The sequence below is a fragment of the Oenanthe melanoleuca genome, chromosome 1 (genome assembly GCF_029582105.1).
Source record: "Oenanthe melanoleuca isolate GR-GAL-2019-014 chromosome 1, OMel1.0, whole genome shotgun sequence".
In the NCBI taxonomy this organism is placed as follows: Eukaryota; Metazoa; Chordata; class Aves; order Passeriformes; family Muscicapidae; genus Oenanthe; species Oenanthe melanoleuca.
The window spans coordinates 96,786,761-96,806,938 of NC_079333.1; the positions used below are offsets into that span (position 1 = coordinate 96,786,761).

The 20,178-nt window shown below is 35.2% G+C and overlaps 1 protein-coding gene across 2 annotated transcripts in view; it reads right to left on the reverse strand.

The window, feature by feature from the left end:
- The window catches only part of ADGRG2 (adhesion G protein-coupled receptor G2), a 58,067-nt gene that overhangs the window by 3,489 nt on the left and 34,400 nt on the right, over nt 1-20,178 (reverse strand). For both annotated transcript variants that reach the window (XM_056496671.1, XM_056496680.1), the window contains 20 exons: nt 19,844-19,891; nt 19,214-19,281; nt 17,583-17,656; nt 16,765-16,804; nt 16,607-16,641; nt 15,190-15,272; nt 14,470-14,530; nt 13,304-13,977; nt 11,514-11,712; nt 11,031-11,187; nt 8,825-8,974; nt 8,480-8,602; nt 7,312-7,357; nt 7,102-7,205; nt 6,382-6,506; nt 5,373-5,641; nt 4,578-4,677; nt 4,092-4,366; nt 2,486-2,587; nt 1,611-1,763 (listed from right to left, as the gene is read on the reverse strand). In XM_056496671.1, the coding sequence (XP_056352646.1) occupies nt 1,611-1,763; nt 2,486-2,587; nt 4,092-4,366; nt 4,578-4,677; nt 5,373-5,641; nt 6,382-6,506; nt 7,102-7,205; nt 7,312-7,357; nt 8,480-8,602; nt 8,825-8,974; nt 11,031-11,187; nt 11,514-11,712; nt 13,304-13,977; nt 14,470-14,530; nt 15,190-15,272; nt 16,607-16,641; nt 16,765-16,804; nt 17,583-17,656; nt 19,214-19,281; nt 19,844-19,891 (2,886 nt within the window). The remainder of the gene's footprint in view (nt 1-1,610; nt 1,764-2,485; nt 2,588-4,091; nt 4,367-4,577; nt 4,678-5,372; nt 5,642-6,381; nt 6,507-7,101; nt 7,206-7,311; nt 7,358-8,479; nt 8,603-8,824; nt 8,975-11,030; nt 11,188-11,513; nt 11,713-13,303; nt 13,978-14,469; nt 14,531-15,189; nt 15,273-16,606; nt 16,642-16,764; nt 16,805-17,582; nt 17,657-19,213; nt 19,282-19,843; nt 19,892-20,178) is intronic.

Below are 20,178 nucleotides of genomic sequence, written 5' to 3' on the forward strand. Positions count from 1 at the left end.
CCAGCTCTTCTGAGATACAACAGCCCTATATTTGGATGATTAGGTGTAAGGAATTGCCTCCAAGAGCTTTGCTGGGAGCTGTCCAAGAATAGGTTTAACCTCTTCTTACTGAAGTTCTAAGGGCTCAGAAGAATTATTTAGTCAAACTATGCAGGCAAGGTATGATACAACCCTCTTGATATGAATGGAGGGTGTGGCATGAGGTTCACAGCACTCAAAATAGATAATAAAATAGGAAATTAGGTGTGTCACCCGAGATATCTATGTTTGTAAGTGCACAGGAACAACATTTTATCAGTTCTTTCAGCTGCTTTTGTCTAAGAAGCTTTTGGCACAGGACATACATACATTTACACTGGAAAGGTCTGATTATGTGACTATAGTAGGACAGAATTGGAGCACATCCAACAGAATTGGCATCGTTCAATGGTTTAGGTCATCAATTTAGCATCTCATTTTAAAATACTCGAAAGAACAAAACTTTTTCCAGAAAGCCACAACAGGCTCATTCACTCAGTTGCTACAACAAACAATTTCAATAGAACACTTCTGCTATCTTTCTTTCTATTGAGAAAAGCAGTCAAAATGCTTTTGTAGCTATGTAAAAGTGTGTCAGATGTTGCAGGGAGAGATGGCTTCTTTCTTAAGAGTAATTAACATAGCAGGGAAAAAAGAACCCAACAAGACATGCGGACTTATGTGCCTGAAAATTTCTCTCTTTGAAAGGAAATACTCCTACCTAAAAATATTGCCTTACTTTGTATTTAATGACAGTGAGTGTTACTGAATTCTGGCTCTCAACTGATCTGTTAGATAAAAAGTATGTTAATTATTGCATTATGTGGTGTCCAAACAAGGAGATTTTAAAAATTAATGTAAAAAACCCAAAAAAACCCTCAATTTGGAAAGCTGTTCAGGGCATATCCAAATGCCATCTCCTGAAGTGTTGTGATTTCTCTGCAATGTACACTTAGTACACTCAAAGGAACTCTAACCTCTAACCCACACAAGAATTCGTACCTTTTACTCTGTACATCTGAGAGGTTATCTGATGATATAATCCTGTTATTATGTGCTGTCTTCTGACAGCACAGGCCAAGAAATGAGGACAACACAGCCTCTCCAAGTATGTTCAACAACTTCATAATAAACATTCTAGTTGACAACATGAGTTCTTAGCCTCAACTCCTGATCAGTTGGGGAAAATACCTCAGGCACACAGGAATAATGTCGTCTGAGTTTTGCTTGACTTAGGGTTTTATACATTCCAGATTTGTAAGTTATTTTTCAGTTTGAAAAAACGATTATCCTTATTGAGAGCTCAAATCAGCAGAATGACATGTGCCCTGCAAGAGTGTGCAGAACTAGATTATGTTCACTGAAAAAGATCACTTTTTAGTAAGTTCATTCAATGGTGATTCATATCTAGTTTTCTCAACAGACAAGCCACAGCAAATTGCAAATAAAACCGAGTGCAGTGCTACTTACACCTGCATTTCAACTTCTCAGGAACAGAGCAGAGGGCAGCAGTGCAGAGGACAGTACTATGTTAGAACAGGAAGGATGGAGAATTTTACTTCTGAAGAAATACTATTTTGCATTATACTTACCATTTCCATTTGCATGAACTGAATAATCATTATTCATCAGCAGTGTTGTAGAGTTAGTGGAATTGCTGTTTGATTGTAAGGAATTGGAAGAACTCGATACTCCTTGATTTACAGTCTGCTTCTTTAAACCATTCGTAGCAGTTCTACTCCAGTCTAAAACAGAAAACAACACAAGTCATACAAGCACTACACAAAAATATAGCTAATAATGCAACTGAATTGATGTAAAACCAAGGCTTTATACACTTCTTGCAGTATTCTATACAGAATTATATTCTCCTAAGAATTTAATTATTCATGATGTTTAAAATTATTTAAATCTAGTTCCTTTTCTCTTGTCCCTTTTTAAAATACAAGCAGCCAACTGTCATAGTTTTACAACTGCTGACCAGATCAGAAAAATAACTGAAGTGCAGTTGATCCTCTAAGTGAAAATGTATAAAAGGTACATGGCTTTACAAGAGGTCAACTACTTAGTAACAAAATAGCATAAAGAAATTAATGTCTTTTTTGGTTTAAACCATGCTTCACTTTGTTTTTGTGGAAGTCACTGGTAAAACTACGGTTGACCCAGAAGCTGGAACAAATCTTACCGTTTCTAACTGACCAAAAGTCTTCTGCAAAGACATGCCTTTACCCTGCAGTGGAAGAGTTAATAGCTTAAGGCAACAGCATGTAAACATGCAAGAGCTGCATCAGTTACCACCTTTAAAGAGTATAATTTTGGAGGTCTACTGTATCTTGGATAATAAATTAGAACTGCAACTGCAACAACATGATATTGCTTCTTTTTTTTTTTTCCTTGTAATTATTACAAAATTCAGGAACTTAACACTAAATATAAGTATTCAGAAGTTAAAAAAAAAAATAATTACCAGAATTTTCAGCCAGCCTGAATTTCCCACAACAAAGATATCTTCTCCACTGTTTACGGACATTCTCCTTTGTTACGCAGTAGAAGATGAAAATGAAGAACCCTGCAAAGCAGTAAGATAAAAGACTGTTGCAAAATTCACTTTTACTACTTATTCTTTCATTTATTTTAAATTTCTAATAAAAAGTAATGTCACCTTTCTTTGCTGAAAAAGTTTACAACTCTGAACACTGCAGAGCACTTTTTCCTTACATAGATTACAAGAATCACATAAAAGAAAAAACAACAAACACAACCAAATGTATGAAGTGTGTAAAGTTTCCTTCTATCAAATAATAAGGGAAAAATTCTGTTGATCTTGAAATTTACTTAATGCTTTTGGAAAAGAACTCAAAGCAATGTCAAAGAGAGGGTGTGATAGCACAGTCAGAATATGAAGCTTCTTTAGCACATGGGGTGACTGTGTTACATCTTTTATTAGCAGCTAACCTGTTACCACCAATGCTACAAATTTTGAGCATTCATACAAAGAAAATAATTAATATCTAAAATAATAATAAGGTACTCCCTTTACCACGATTCCAAATATTTTCTAGAAGGGATGGTGCTCATCCCATCTCCAACCAGTGCCACATTACAGTCTCTTTGTCTACTTCTCATTCACTACTAACTGACACAGGGTAGCATCTAACTCTCCCTGCTAAAAATTTCATCACAATTCCCCCCTTTAAGGGAAAGTGGCACACAATCTTTGCACAGTTTCCAACCTGCAATGGGAAACAGTTGTATTAGGTTTAGAATGAATAGTAAATAATACCAAATCAACACATCAAATAGGGGAGAGGTGTACACATTGAACTGAAATTTTTCATTGTTTTAGTCTCTCTGGGAAATCATTCAGCCAGTCATCTAAGTGCCATTTAAGCAGAAGTTTGGATCCAAACTTCAGAAGGGCAGTTCAGGTATACTTAGGACACCGTAGACAGCCACAATATCTCCTATATTTATATTTTATATAAAAGTCTTTGCAGCAACTCTGCTTTCAGATATGTATAGTAGCATCCTGGCTTTTGCAAAACTTCCTGTTTTCATATTAACTTCCCACATGTTCTTAGGTACTATATAGGCCATGCTTAAGAGTTGGGTCACTAACTTTTTGATGTTGCAGCCTTGACTGTCTCAATGACCTTTTGCTGAATGTCAAACCTCTCCTAAAGCCTTAGGGGAACTGAAGAAATTACACCATTTTCACTGCATTAGTTACATTATAAGGTGAACACTTAGAGTAACTGCGTATTCAAAATTCATCAGTTTATTAATGACTGTGACTGTTCCAGGGATATCTAATTTGCATACACGTTTAAAATGGCAACATTTATAAATATACTATGCCAATATAAATAGTATCTAGTTTCTCTGTACCTTATCATAACAAAACTGCAATTTAAGATTACTGTAAAGCAGTGTCATCTCATCTCTGATATAATTAATATGATACTGAACATATCAAAGTTAAATTTTTACTGCTGAATCAAGAAAATGACATTTTAAAATGTCTGGTTTTTTATATTATACACAGAATGCTGTTACATGGAGGACAAACTTACCTTGCAAAGTGTTGAAAATAGTAAAGAGATATGTAAATACTTCATTTACTGTGAAGAAAGCAAACCCCCAAGTAATTCCCAACAAGAATGTGAGGCCAGCAACACTCCGAAGGTCTTGGATACTGGTTTTCCTTTGAGCACCAAGTTGTTTCTTCTTTTTGATACGGCAGAGCTGGATCAGCACAACAATGAACATGCTGATATTGATCAGGAATATCAAGCAAAAGTATCCCACAGCAGTAATATAGAAGACAATTCTATTTTTGATCCAGCAGCTAGAACAAAGGAACAGTCTGTCAAACATTATCGGTAACAGAAATTAAGTGAAATAAACATAAGAAAAACTTGTAGTTTGTTGCACATGCAAACCATTTTTGCCTTTTTACAAAAAAAGTGGGTTTTTTGACCAAAGGATATGAGCCTTCGTACAGGCAATAACTCCAACCGCCACTCCCATCTCCCCCAAAGAACCTCCCTTTAACTCACAATTCATCAGGTCCATTTATTGAAACCTTTCCAGTGGTTATAAGTCCATAATTATCCGGTGATACTGCCAACACAATGGACACAACTACTGCTGGTAACCCTAAAAGATTATGATCAAACACATACATAAAAATCTTAACAGAGACAGTATTATGATGATATTAAATTATTATATTTTTCTACAAAATCTACAACTTGTTTCTGAAATTTGGCTGTTGAATTCTGCTGACTACTATCTGTCTGAAAAACTGCAGTGTTCAAACTACTCAGGAGCACAACTTGCAAAGAAACAAGAGGAGTCCTCCACAGTCAGCTCCAAAACTTTCCGAATAAAGCCAACAAATACCATCAGTCTTCAAACTGATTCAAAATATCACTTACAGGATAACTGATTTTCTTTCCCACATATGCTTTAAGAAACAAATAGGAAATAAAGAAGGCCCAGAATCTCTTCATCCTCTATCCAGTTAGATTTAGTTTTGCTGCTTTTTGTTAGCAACAGTGCTATTCCAGAAATAGAATATTTATACTTTTTGGCATTTATTCTCAAAATAATAGAAGCATGCACATTTGAAATTGGTTCTATTTTACTAGCACAAGGAAAATTTATTATCCCTTTGCATTGCAGAAGCTTCAGTTCTGCAGCTGAGGGGACTCCACGCCTCAGAAAGGTTTAACATATTTCATAACATTTAATGATTGCCTAATTTTCATTTCTGACCTGTGCCACATTCACAGAAATACTTGATAAGAGGAATTATCTATTTAGAATAAAAAAGGAAAAAAAATACATACCCCAACCAACAGCACAAAATTTAAGAATGTATTTCCGTACGTAGGTGTTAAAGACTTTCACCAGGGCCAGGTACATGTGGAAAGCTTCCAGGCCCATCCAGGTGAAGGAAACCAAGAGGAAATAGTGAAGAAATACTGCAACTGCAATGCATAGGCCTCGTGTATCATACAGTGCAATCCATGAGTCAAGGAGAAAAACTAAGTTGAGTAGAAGTAATGCAGCACACAGCTGAATAAGTATTTTGGAGGGGTAGTCTCTCCGGATTTTCCTAAAAAAAAAAAAGCAAATTTGTGAGATGACATCAGCTCTCCATGGATCCTCGGTTTATTTCCTCTCCTGCAGTCCCTGGAAAAAAAATTTTACATTTTCATTCATATACAATGTTTCATGTGTTGCATTTATATACAGAAACAATAATTTACAACGTACTTCCAAATTAATGGTCTGTATATATAAGGTTTTTTAGAAAAGGTTACATAAATACAAACAACTTGGAGTCAAAGTGTTTAGTACCACATTTTTGGGTTTTTTTACACTGTGTGTTGAACTTCTTGTTACATTGCTGCCCAAGACATGTCTGTTCTTTATTGCTAAACTAGATCAAGCTTTCGACTGGGTGTCTAAAACCTTCATAGAGACAAGTCCCAATCTTAGAATAATGAGAGAATAAAGAAAGACTACAAATGCTTTTAAAAATGCTAAAATTATGTACTTCTTTTTGTATGTTGTATCTTAAATACATTCCTTACACTTCTATTATGATAAGGCATTATAAAACACTTCAGAGTGCTATTTCTTCACTTCTTACTGCTTAAAGCTTCATGCTAATTCACTACTTCATAAGAGTAACATTTCTGAAGACTGAATCAACACCTTCCTGGTGAACTGGCCAAATCTGTGCATTATTTGTGGAGACAGAATCCGTAACTATTGAAAAGGATTTCTCAGTGAAGATTATAATCTATCACAATTGAAGAATAATGGGAGCTCAGCTGAATTGGTACTTACTCAAAGGCTATGTAGGTCACAAGAGTAACAGAAAGAAAAATTGCAGAGAGGCCGCAGCCTATATATGATATAAAAGTCAGTACCAATTCTTGTGTGGGATTCAAAGGAATATTTCCATACAAGTCCTAAAACAGAAACAGAAGTTATTTTCAGATAACAGGTTTATTTAATAGAAAAAAATTAAAAACCCACCAAAATAAATCAAAATGCACTTTTCCCTCCACACTCATAAATAAAAAAAGGATGGCATTCTTTTCATCATGGCTCTTATAAAAGATTAGATTAAAAAAAAAAAAAGCCAATCTAGTCTTGTAAAGAGCAGGGAGCTGGGACTCCATGATCCTTTTGGGTCCCTTTCAACTTGAGATATTATTTTATAATTCTATGACTCTAATCATGAAAACCCATTTGATTAAAAACCTGTTTTAAATTTGATTTCCTAAATTTTATTTCCTAGAGTATAAAAAGCTGCCTAAATGTAAAAGCTGCAGCACTTTAAGATTTTTTTTTCCTCCAGCAGAACCCATGGACTCCCATTCAACAAGGACCTTAAGCATGTGACTAATTGCATGGCTATCCATATTAACACTAAAGTGAATAAAATCTGAATATTATTTATTAGGTTGTATGAGCTTATTTGGTCTTCACGGGCTTAAGAGAACTCAAGGTTAAATGTGTTCTTGAACAAGTGTAGGATTGCATAATTTTTAAAACAATTACCATCAAAACTGCAAAACTTGTGAGATGGTTGCATGAACAGACTGTTTCATTTACTCTACTTTCTTTAACTGTGCAACCTTCATATGACCAGCCTCCATGTCCACCTGTTAAAAAACAGCAGCTTTGTTATTCATAAAAGGCTTCATTTATATTAACATGAATTAACATAGCTAAAACAGCATAGCATCTTGGATGATCTCAAATACCTACCATTTTTATTAAAGTCCCAAAAAACACATCTAACCGTTGAATTATCCTGTTTAGAAGTAAAAAGAAAAAAAATCAAAAACAGATTACTAAACTGTGAGTTTAGATCAAATTATTTATGAATGATCTACAAAATTCAGGGAAGAATAAACACTGTATACAGCAAATACGCCTGTTCTACGAAAACAAAAAATTAATTTAGGTGTATAAAAGGATTAATATTGCAAACTGCATGCAAAAATATGCTGAAAAATTTTAATTCACCAGACAGGAGCTAGCTTTTATGCTTATGCAAAGATTCTGTTCCTAGTAGAACCTTTTGAATACTCTTACACCATATAAATTCTTGGTATTTCTTCTCCTTCCAGACTTTGTAACTTTTGAAGTCATGACTACACAGAAAAGGAAAATCCTTTTCATTTGCAAACATTTGATCACTTCCTACTATCACAATGTTAAACATTTACACATAGATTTCCCCCCCCACACACAAATTCTATAAACACCAGCAGAAATATACTATATTGCTACTAATACCAATACTTCTACAGTTTTATTTCAAAACTTATTATTAAGTCAAAACAAATAAAGATGCCATTGAGACAGCTCCTGAAAAAAGCTCCAGGTGCACTGGCGGAATTCCTACATTTTTCACTTTATAATAATGAGTATTTTAAACTCTCTTAAGATATCAGATAGAAGACTTTAATCCTTGATGCTCCTTTTAGAAAGGGATGGTGTGTAAAAATCCTAATACTTCCAGATGACACAATCCTGTGTTTCGGTTCCCCTACGAAAAAATACTTATTTTCTGGCCATGCAACACCTACATGTCATGAATGCAGCATCTACCATAGCAACTCACATTGTCAGTCTTCCCTCTAAGAGCTTTTATTCTTTGTAGAATATAACAGAAGGGTAAGCAAGAAAGATAAAAGCTGGATGAATTTCTGATAGAGCAAAATTACCTCACACTGCTTGAGAACCAAAATTTATATCAGTGGCAAAATAAACAAATAGGAGTGATTTTTAATGTCTGGGTGGAGATGAAATGTCCACACTAGTAAAGCAGAACAAGCTGACCTGTACTCTTGGTAAAATGTTTCCACTACAACAACTTCAGTGGAGGCAACAAAACTGTACTTTAAGTCGCCCAAAATGTAAATTTTACCTGATTAGGTTTGATATTCTGCAAAATGACAGTAACATTTGCCCTTAAGTTGCTAATTGTGAGGTTAGCAACACTTGATGATATAACACCGCTGATTAAAGATGCATTCTTCAAGGACACATCCTGGAATGACAAAAAAAGTCCCAGATTTTAAAATCTTAAAAGAAACAATACTAGAGTACAGCACCCACAAGCTCATTTACTATGTGGAGCAAGCACTGGACAAAAATAATTACTCTTTAAGTGAGAAGTTTCAAAATGTGTTTTGTGGGGAAAAAAAAATCCATTCATATTTTGCTCTAAGCTTAAATTTAAAATTCTTATGAACAGTGGGCCAAAAAATACCTGGAACACAGTGGTCATTTTAAAGAAGTTGAATATAATTCTAGAAGCCAACTCCAACTCTTCAGTGGGTAAATTTTTCAGTAATGATGAAGGAAGTGTAATTGATCCAAGATTATTTAAATTCTGAATTCTCTGAACTCCTAGAGAGATCTGAAAAATAAACACCAGGATTATGCTTTGTTTCAGTCTCCAAATAAAAAAATTATGGTTTATTTTCAGTTTAAAACTTCAAAGTTAAGTATCTCTTTAATTACTGTCACAAACCCACTGCTGCTCTCATTCCTCTCCTGCTCCAATGCATAAATAGCACTTACAGCACTGAAAAATACATCCTATATCATGTCTGCCTACCATTGAAAATAATCTGGCTTTAACCATTTCCCTACAGGGACATAACACACTACTGTGTGTTTTGTATTGATTTGGAAAAGGTGAGGAGCAAAAACCCAGGTAGCTCTTTGCAACTGTAACTATGTAGGGAGATCAATATTTCACAGCATGAAAATTTGCAAAGCCAAAGAATTTTTATACCCTGTAGGAAGTATGTCAGAATCCAGGAAAAGTGTAAATAGCCATTATTTGTCAATACATTTTTAAGTTCAGTAGGTTAAGTTTATGTTCTTAGATAAGAACATAAACCCTAACCTATCGATCATCTGGCAAAAATTACAAAAGTAAACTGGATAAGCTACAATTCAGGTACCTCAAGAGCTTAGTGATTAAATACTGTACAAAAAGGGATCTGAACTTTCACCCATTTTATGTGCTGCACATTTTATATGTTGTGCTTTCAAGCCAGAGAGCTTTGCTTAGTTCAAAATCTCTCAACATTCCTTTCATACATTAGTCCTCACATAAAATATCATCACCTCCAAGTTCCTGGGAGATGTGAAACAGTAGTAGTACTGCAGAAAGAAATTATCTGAGTATTGAAAGAATGGCTGTAATAAGAGTAACAGTGTGACCTCCCCAAAGTGCCATAACAATGTGGTTTAACTAATCTATTTAGACCAGCACATTCCAAATGTTTTTGATCATGCATCTCCTAAAAGTTTTTGAGCAGGAACCCCAGTATACACCTATCCATAAGTTACATGTATGAATTAGTCTACTAATATATTATGCAAGTTATAAAATATAAAAAAAAATTAAGGAGATTAAAAATTACTTTTTAAAATGTATTTTTCATTTATTAATCATATAAAAAACACTTTCCCGCACTGCAGGGGACTGTTGTGTGAAACCCCACTAGGGAGATCACTGGTGTGGACAGCTATCAAAGAAATCCTGAATTCCACAAAAGCACTCCTGTTGCTCTAGTTTGAAGTAGATGATACTTATTGAAAGTTTTCAGATTTTCATTACCAGTACCATGAAATAAAAAATCATTCTTTAGCAAATAACTAACTATCTGTATGTCAGCACTACCACCTCCTAGTCATCTCACATTCATGCACTACATATTGCTAAAAAATAGAAAAGAATCCAAATGTTAAACATTTATATAATTTTCAGTAACACAGAAAAGTTCCAGTACTACATATGGCTTACGATACATTAAGCTATTTTCTTCTCTGAGTAGGCAGAATGTGTCAAAATTGGTCCAAAACTTTCCATCTCTCCTTGCTTAAGCCTCCAAGGCTGGTATTGTCCATTATTTTCTCTGTCAGGAGGGAGGTTTTGAATGAGATAAAGGGGATCCAACCAAACTTTCTAAGCACTTATTTCTTGGTGAGATGCCATTAGGGACAAATGTCTGAGCATCATTATCCAAGTAACACACATAATAGTTCTTTCTTTGGAACCCTTTACAATTACTTGCTTCTAACAGATGAAGCCATCTTGCAACACTCCTGATAAATTTCAGCACTGTCATGGTGGTTGAATAAATGATTCATAATTCAGGGGGCTTGGGGCAAAGTTATTCTGCCAAACACTGTCCATTCTGCTGTTCTAGCACACCCTCTCCAACAGCTCATTAGTTCTGCCAGTTTCTGCTAAGTCAGCTCACTTTTACACCTACTTACACAGTTGAAAATTAAAGGAAAAACTGTGAAGGGCTTAAAAAACAGTATGTAACTAACATGAACTAAAGATTCTGAAACTGACATAAACAAAGAACAAACTCATGTCCTATAAATATAAAACCATAAACACTTTAAAATAAATGTTTGGCTATTTGCAGATATTGTAAGTGTTTTGTAACCTGGAGATCAGATGAGTCCTGGACAGCAAAAGACATTTGGTTGGAGCGGATTCTGTTGGTTTTGACAACTGCCAGAGCCAAGGAAGGGGAGACAAATTCTGCAGATGATGTTGATAAGTTTACTTTTAAGCCAATGTAGTCCACCAGTTTTATAATTCTGTTGAGAAAAAGTATACCTAGTATGACCAAGCACATACATCCAAAATTCTCAAGCAAGTTATAGTTATGGACCAATAATTTGTGTGTGGTGCAAAATGCTCACTTATTCTGGTGGCAACAAAACAACCCCCAACATTTTCTATGGCACTATATTATAGTAGAGCTGGTAACATTAGAATAATAGTCCTTCCACTTTGAACAACTACATTAAGGAACAAGAAATATTCTTCTGGATTATGATTATGAAAAAGTGAAACTTGCTGAAGCCAATTTATCAAGACAGTAAATACAACACTCCTCTAATCTATTGCCAGAATGACCTACCTGTTAGAAATTCGTGGTGATAATGGCTGAGAAGCGGTGAGGATACTGCTCACCTCACTAACCATCCTTTCTACATCTTTTGGCTCTATTTTTCCAGCTGCTAAATCATTTTCTATTTTGGACACGATTTGCTCAGCTGTGGCGACACTGATGGTGGTGTGTACAGAAGTTATATTTGTGGTAGCTGAAACGGTTTTTCCTGTGACAAATGAAAAGTTAAACATTGTGTTCAATAAATGACAAAGTTGGAGAAGCAGAAAAATTAAACAGTTCCCTTGATTAAAAACTAGTATCACTACTCATAAGGTTTCTTGACAAGTTATGCAATTCCTCCCTATCAGCTACTTTGCAGAGAGCAGTAATTTAAATATCATGAAAACATAAAGCAAGGTTTCAAACTGCCAACATTAATTTCGTGTCTTATTGATTTCAAAGTTCCACACAACAGACCATTAATATATTAAATGACCTATTATTTTGAATTTTTAACCACTGAACACCTGAATGTAGAGTAAAATCAATATAGTGTCAGAAATTTGAAAAGAGGCTTGTAAAGATGTGTACAGTTTTCATAAGAAAATACATAGCCACTAAGAATATTCCCAGTCAATAACAATATTTTAAGGATGATCCAACATTACTGTGCAGTACTTTAAATATTAGGTTAGTTTAAAAAAAACTGACCTTGCTCTCTGACTTAATTTTTTTCTGTCCAAAAGACATGTGTTCTAATAGGAATTGAGCATTGTACCTACTTGTAAGAGTTACTAACAATGGTGTAGGGTGACATATCACTCACCATGCCCAAAGGCATCAGAATGTATTTCCAAATATATGCACACCAAGTGAAAGCTGTCTCAGGGTTTTCACACAGAATAGAATCAGAGAATCATTTAGCTTGGAAAAGACTTTTAAGATCATCAAGTCCAGCCTTTGAGTAAACATCACCTTGTAAACTAGACCAGAGCACTGAGTGCCATGTCCAGTTGTTCCCTGAACATCTTCAGAGATGGTGACTCCACTACATCCCTGGGCAGCCCATTCCAATGCTTAACTACCCCTTCAGAGAAGAAATTCTTCCTGGTGCCCAGCAACCTCCCTGGCACAGCTTGTGGCCATTTACTCCTATTCTGTCACTGGTTGCCTGGGAGAAGAGGCTAATCCCCACCTGGCCACAATCTCCTTCCAGGGAGTCGTACAGAGTGAAGGTCACCCCTAAGACTCCTCCAGACCCTTTCCCAGTTCTGTTGCCCTTCTCTGGACTCTCTCCAGCACCTCAGTGTTTTTCTTGTAGTGAGGGGTCCAGAAATGGACATGAGGTGTGAAATGTGGCCTCAGCAGTGCTGAGTACAGGGGGACAATCACTGCCCTGGTCCTGGTGGCCACACTATTGCTGACACAGGCCAGAATGCCATTGGCTTTCTCAGCCACCTGGGCACACCCTCGCTCATGTTCAGTCACTGTCAGGCAGCACTACCAGGTCATTTTCCTTTGGGCAGCTTTCAGATACTATTCCCATGCCTGGACTAGGGCTGCTGTGAACAAAGTGCAGGACACAGCACTTGGCCTTGTTGAGTCTCTCATACAGTTGGCCTAGGCTCATCGATCCAGCCTGTCTAGATCCCTCTGTAGAGCCTTCTTACCCTCCAGCAGACCAACACTCCCATCCAAAGTAATTCATAACAATTGTAAGGTCACCTCTCATATATATAACATTGTTCAATGAAGTTTAAAAGAAAATCCAGTATATGGCATTCAAACAAAAATAATTATTTACTTGTCATATTTACCTGGGGTCTCATGGCCATCAGCAGTGGAATGAGGATGAGAAGCTGAGACAGAATGGCTGACAGGACTAATAGTAGGGGTGAAAGGAGTAAGGGGAACAATAGGTACTGTACTAACATTTTTGTGACCAGATAAAGATTTGCTTGTAGCAGGGGGAATTTGTGCAACAGATGTGGTGATAGCCTCAAGGTGGCCATTTACAATTGGAAGTTTGTGAGGTTCAGAAGAAGAAAGTGAAGGATGTTTAGTGAAACCTACAGAAGGAGAAAGTAGTGCAAAAGTCTTGTTAAGGTGTGCAGCATCAGATTTAATTGAAAAAGCAGTATTAGTGACAGATTTTGTGGCAGGTATGGGAACAGTGATGGATTTATTGGAAGTTTTGGAAGAAAAAGTTGGCATGGTAGGTTGAGCAAGAGACTCAGAAGAGGAACGTGTAGTGGTAACACTGGTCGAAGACATAGAATTTTCAGAGATAAGGTTTGTAAAGGAAGATATGGAAACAGTTCCAGAAAAATAATGTTCTGTGACTGGTGCGATCAGTGGTCTAATTGTGGGGCCTTTTTTAGCAGAAAGTATAGTGGGGGAAATAGAATTAGATTTGAAGAAAGCCTTTTTAGGGAGAGATGGAGAATGAGGGGAAGGAACCCATATAAAATGAGGTGGCACTTGTATAGTACTGTAAAAGAAAAAAAGGCACAAAAATTCATGTTAAGTTTAACACTTCTTCTATTTTGAAGAAAACAAGTTATAATAGAGGAATATATATAAATTATATGGACATACTAATTAATAATAATGTATATTTTAAAATAAATCAGATTGGTTGTTTCATGCTTCACTATTTAGAGGGTTCTTACATTCTACTTTGCTGCAGTTATTAACTATCAAGTCCACAAACAAATACTACTACTACCTTTGTCGCTTGTTCTGAAGGTGAGCTGCTGTTGAACACAAAAGCTAGATGGTTCATGGAAAAAAGTTTAAAAAAAGGGATAGGAAGGGAGGGAAGGGAAAGAGGGAGGAAAGGAAGGAGCTACATTGGAAAATGACTGTCAGCTTTTTCTTGTGGAGTCCTTTCTGGCTATTACACTGAAGCATGGAAGTTGACTCTAGCCATATATTAGGAAATTTAGGAAATAAGCAAGTCAAATTTTGTATTTATACTTACTAAATTTGTAATTCTTCAGCAGTCAAGGAACAGTATTTCAGTGATGAACAGCAGCACTGATCTGAGATAACAAAGCAGCATTATCCTTAAGCATAAAAATGGCTGATACCATTAAATAGAATATTTAACCATGTGTATTATGCCTTTAAACTACAGGATATATTGCATAATTTATTTTGAAGTTTGTTCTCAAATTAGTTTTGCAAAACAAAAAACCCTTGACCAGTCAGACCTTTGTTCAATGCCTGAAAAGTTCAGATTTGGTTTGGGGTTTTTTTTGGCTTTTTTTTTTTTTTTTTTTTTTTTTTTTAATTTTAAACAAACCAAAATGCAACACTACAGCTTTTAAAACAGAGAGAAATGGCATGAGCCAGTATTCCATCCTGTCAAAATATCACTAAGAAAGCTTGGCTGCTTAACAACCCTTTCAATTCAGATTGTCATTTCAGCAAGACATTTTTGTTCTCAGCTTATTTTACACCTAATCCTTTCAAAGTGTGCTCTATTAAAGTAGCTGGCAATTTTACACCAAAATGTTTTAAAAAGTTATTTCTATCACATACACCCCCAAAAATCAGAAGGCTGCATTTTTATGTATTTATATTGCTGAAAACTGAAAATATTTTGAACTAAAAGTAACTATCTTGTCTTTTTAGCTACTTGAAGACCACATGTAAAGATGTAAAATTGTGATGAAACTGTGTTGAAAACATAACTTACCAAGTTGACTTATTTTTGCTTTTTCTGTTAAACTGCTTATATTCTCTCTCTCAGCCAGCTTCATTATGAATTTGCAGTGTGTGCTATAATGAGAAGAAAAAAGCTTTAGACATAAGAAACAGAGCTGCCTCATCTTTATAACACATGGAACTAACATCAAATGCTAAATGAAAGCACATTAGCACAAATGATAAGTGTGAAAGCACATTTTTCCTAGTCTTTGTCAGACTTGGGCGTATTTTTAATGCATGTCAACCACTATGCCAGGCTGATTAGAAGCATGATACATCAGCTTGTGGCACTTATTGTCCCTTATCTCTATTATGTCAGTTCTTAAATGGGGTCCTTCCTGATCAATGCTGGTCATTAAAGAGTTGATAATTTTGTAAGGATAATATTGTAATCTCCACTGTTAGTGCAAATATGCCAGTGTTTATGAAACCTCCATTATCTAAGTACGCCAGCATTCTCTCATGACTTTAGAGAGAACTTCAGTGACCCATTCAAGCATGTAACTCCATCTTCATGACTACAATTCAAGGACTTGAAGCCCTGCCTAAACTAGGGAATCTCTACTAAAAAATTTTCATATTCAGCAAATGCAAACATAGAGACGAATGAAAAAAAAAGTTTCTTTCCAGCTCATAAAAATGAAAAGATTACGTTAGTGACTGCCAGTATGTGACATAAAGGTGAGATCTGACTACTTTCTGTCTATTTTATTTGAGTGTTTTGGACTTTTCTTTCATCCTAATCCAGGAAGATAAAATCCAGATTCAAGTATTTGGAGAAATGAAGTTTCACATTTTGTTTTAGAGTGTTCATAAGCTGGTCATTTTAAAGGATAATTTAATGGTGAGTAGCAATTAAACTGAGAGACATCATCTATGTTTCAGGGTTTCCAGGATCACCTCTCTGGAGCAGCTTTGCCCTTCTGATAATCCATGGTTTCCAAACTCTGAACTAGTTACTTCCTCAGGCTCCTTTTACCCCAAAAATGGTTGGTTTCCTGAGCTGAAGAACAGCAGCTTGGGATGTCTCAAGCAAATCCCTCAATGATTATATTGCATTCACAAGTTCTGGAATTCTGATGCTCCCAGTTATGTGACTCAGGTAATACCAAGATGCAGAATAAAATGGCAGGGAAGTCTGGGTTTCAGCACAAGACTAATGAGAAGCAATCCATTTGGGTTAAACAAAACCAACAAGCTCTAAAAGGTTGTTCCAAAATCACTAATGCCAGGACAGTAATGAAATCAGAAATATAACTTATATATATATTCCTCCAGCCTGTTTCTTGAACTTCTGAACTTCCTAGAGAGTTTGTCTTTTTCTTCTGAATCAGACCTATGCATACTTCCCATATCACAATATATGAGTTTTGAAATATTTTGTCTTTAAAAATTTAAGAACAAACCTCTTGTTTTCTGCACTGCATTCCATAACAGAGGACTGTAATGACAATGAAAACAAACAAAAAAAAATTGGTTTATTAGGAGAAATCAGGAGTGATGCCTTATGAGAAGTAAGTTGGAAAAAAGTTTTCCAAACAGTAACAAAAATCAGTGATCTTACCTCACTTACTGCTCGCAACGTTTTGTTGAACTCTGAAATGCTTTAAAATAAAATATTACTGTTATGGAGGATTTTTATTGATGTTTCTAAAAACAATTACAACAATTTAATTTAAAAAAACAATTACAGAGAAAAAATCTTTTTCCAGTTAATCAATGATTGTTGAACGTCACACCAGTTCTAATGCTGCAAAACCACTTTTCAGAGAATTAAATACTTGAAGAGCTGACTTTTATTAGTCTCTACACCAACTAAATTTAAACCTCTGTCATCACATTTGAACATCAACCCACTGCAAATTTTATTTAACAGAGCAAAAGATAAATCTTAATGTTGCCTTTTGCCAAGACTCAAAGCCACAGAAATAGAATGAGTCAGAAATATGGGTTTCTTCTACAAACAAGATTTCTTGGCCAACCACATCTTTTTGATTTTCAGGGAAGTCTGGGAAATACTCACTTATTCAAACCTCTCCTTATAAAGACTGGCAAAGAAAAACTACACCTAAATAAAACCATAGAAATGATTTCAAGAATATTTATTGAAGAACAAGCAGCTAGGAAAGTTGTCTTCATAATTTCCTACCACATGGACTGAATCCTTAAATTATAATAAACATTTGGTGTACTATTCTTTAAAAGAAACTCCAGTGATACATAAACTAGGAAGTATGAACTTTATGTTAAAGAGCAAGAACTTACAACTTGTGAAATTTTTAATGTGTGGGAATAACACAAAGTCTGCTCAACACATGGAAGGTCTCACTTTATCTTTTTCAAATATAAAAAAGATTTCAATCTTTATTCAGAATTACTTACCTCAGTTCTTGTGGGGTATGTGCTGGAATTTCAATTAATTTTTTGACTTGATTGTGGGTAGTTATGTTATCAATCTGTTACAAAAAAAAAAATACCACAGCTAATACAACCAATAACTTTTATCCTGAAAAGAAAATTGTTCATTTCACACATTTTAATAGGCTGAAATTACAAAGATAAGAAGCATGTTTTCTCATGAATACACTGCAGCAAGTATTGATCATGACACTGCTGTCACCATCTATGGAAGGAAGTGTTGATCTAGTATAGACCAAACCCCTAAATCTTTGTAAAAGATAGGGGAAAAAGGACAGTGAACTCATGTCTTATGCTGGAAAAAGAGGAATTTGGCTTAGTTTGCAACAAAGACAGCTTAGTCCAGACACCGAATGAATTTTTAAACTCTAAGTGCAACAATGGGACAAGCTCCATAAATGACATAAATAACAGATGAGAAAATACTGGCAATGAGAATTCAAGAACTGTAATGAAAGACATGATAAAACTGAGCTGAGTAAGTGTAATCTATCATTAGGGTCTGGGTTTATCTAAGAACCCCTTTTATAGATGCACTCTTATGCTCCTCTGGTTACCAACATTACTGGTTATTTTTACATTTCATGCAAGGAGCAAGGGTCATGAGGAAAAACATACTCTAATATACATAGTATTGATTTCCACTAAGAAATATTCTTCTAAAAACCAAAAAGAGTTTCAAGAGATGGAAACCAGTTTTTCCAGAAGCTGTAGATGTAATGTTATCACGCTAGGACAGTTTCAGCAGGCATTATCACCACTGAACACAACAAAATATAGAGGTGGCTTTTGCCAGGGCCATATCCCTGCCCAAACTCAATGCTCTGTGTGCAGCTATGCAATAGTCTTCTCTGTGGTTACACTGCTGACTACTCTCATGATTTCAGGGACTTGCACGTGAAATCTCAGGCTGAGGGCTGACAGGGATGTGTAGGATAAAAATACAAGGTCCTTTTTCCTTCCCCTCAGTTTCCATCTGTGACAATGAAACATTCTCATCCTCTTAGTATTATCTTGATACTGGGTCATCAATATGGCCCTTGCCATGCATGATATAGTCCACTTAAACCTCTCTTGTGTTGTATAAATGGACACACCCATGTCACATGTTGCAAAATTAATAACTCAGTAACTACAGGCCAAAAAACATAGAATGATCATACAAAAGCATAATCAAAAAAATCCACAAAAAACCACAGAACTATTAGAGAATCTCAACATGAAATATTCCAACTTTAATTATGCTCAAATAGTTGCCATCTAATGATGCTCATCTTCCAAAGGCCTAAATTAATCTTCAAAGGAAGATCCTGTGTGCCTAAATGTAAATTCTTGAAATTACCCAGGGCTTCCCCCTCCTCTCAGTGGCTATGAAGAAAATACAGGTCCTTAATGTAGGAAGTTTACTTAGCTGGAATTTAGCTTCAAAGCAGCTGTTTAAAACACAGCTGTTTAAAACAGAGCTGTTCTATCCAATGCAAACAGTATCTTGTACTGCAAACACAGTAAGAATCATGTCACTTATTTTAAGTGTAGACAAAGAAACTTACTTCAATCTTCTTTACAATAAAGTTTTAAAAGAAAGAATTACTTACTATTTCTACATTTAGTGATGCATTACTTTCTTCACTTGCCCGAAGTTTTACCTTGCCCACATAGAACACTAAAACCAAAAGTATAAAAAGTTAGGAAAATCAATGATAAAACACAGAATTTTTTGAGAATTGAAAAACTTACTCTCTTGATACAAGGGAATTAGGAACACTTGCACTAGCTTATCTATTTTTGCAATTTTTCTTCCTTCTTTTCACCTATCTCAAAAAATTAATTAACCCAACAGCTTCATTATTTTCTATATATTTAACTTTGATGGCCATCCCTAAATTCCTTCTAGTTAATTTTTTCCCAAAACAGAAAAATTGCACTTCACATTATTATAAATAGAACTCCATAGCTGATTTGTTTCTTGGGGGGTTTTTGCAATTCTTATCTTCAATTTTGTGCCTTTGATGAGAAAATAAAGATCAAAAGCACAAGAGTCTAAACACTTCTTAAACTCCCCACCTTTAGTAATTTTGAATTCATATAAAATCTCTCTAAATTTCCACGGAAATTTTTTTACAGACCTAGCTTTTACATGGAAACTAAACATTGCTTCTTTACTCTGTGTATAAAATAGCTGGACAAGATTTTTATTTTAAAAAAGAGAAAAGAAAAACACTAACCTGAATAATTACAGACACGTGTTACATTGCATACAATGGTTTCTCCTGCTATAGATTTTTTTGGGAAAAAAAAACCAAACAACTAATGAGTAAAAATGTATAACTTAAACCAAATATTATCACACATATTTACAATCATTCCAGTGTTTGAAATGTAAATGTCTTTATCTTCTGGAAGTAATTGACATACTGTCTAGGCTTTACCTCTCTACAGAACTTACCACAATATTTTCTAAGAGTAAGTACTCAGAAATATGCTGCCTTTGTTTAATTTATTTTGAATAATTTTCTGCAACAGTTTTGACAGAAGAATTACATGCAAGTGGTCTCAATAT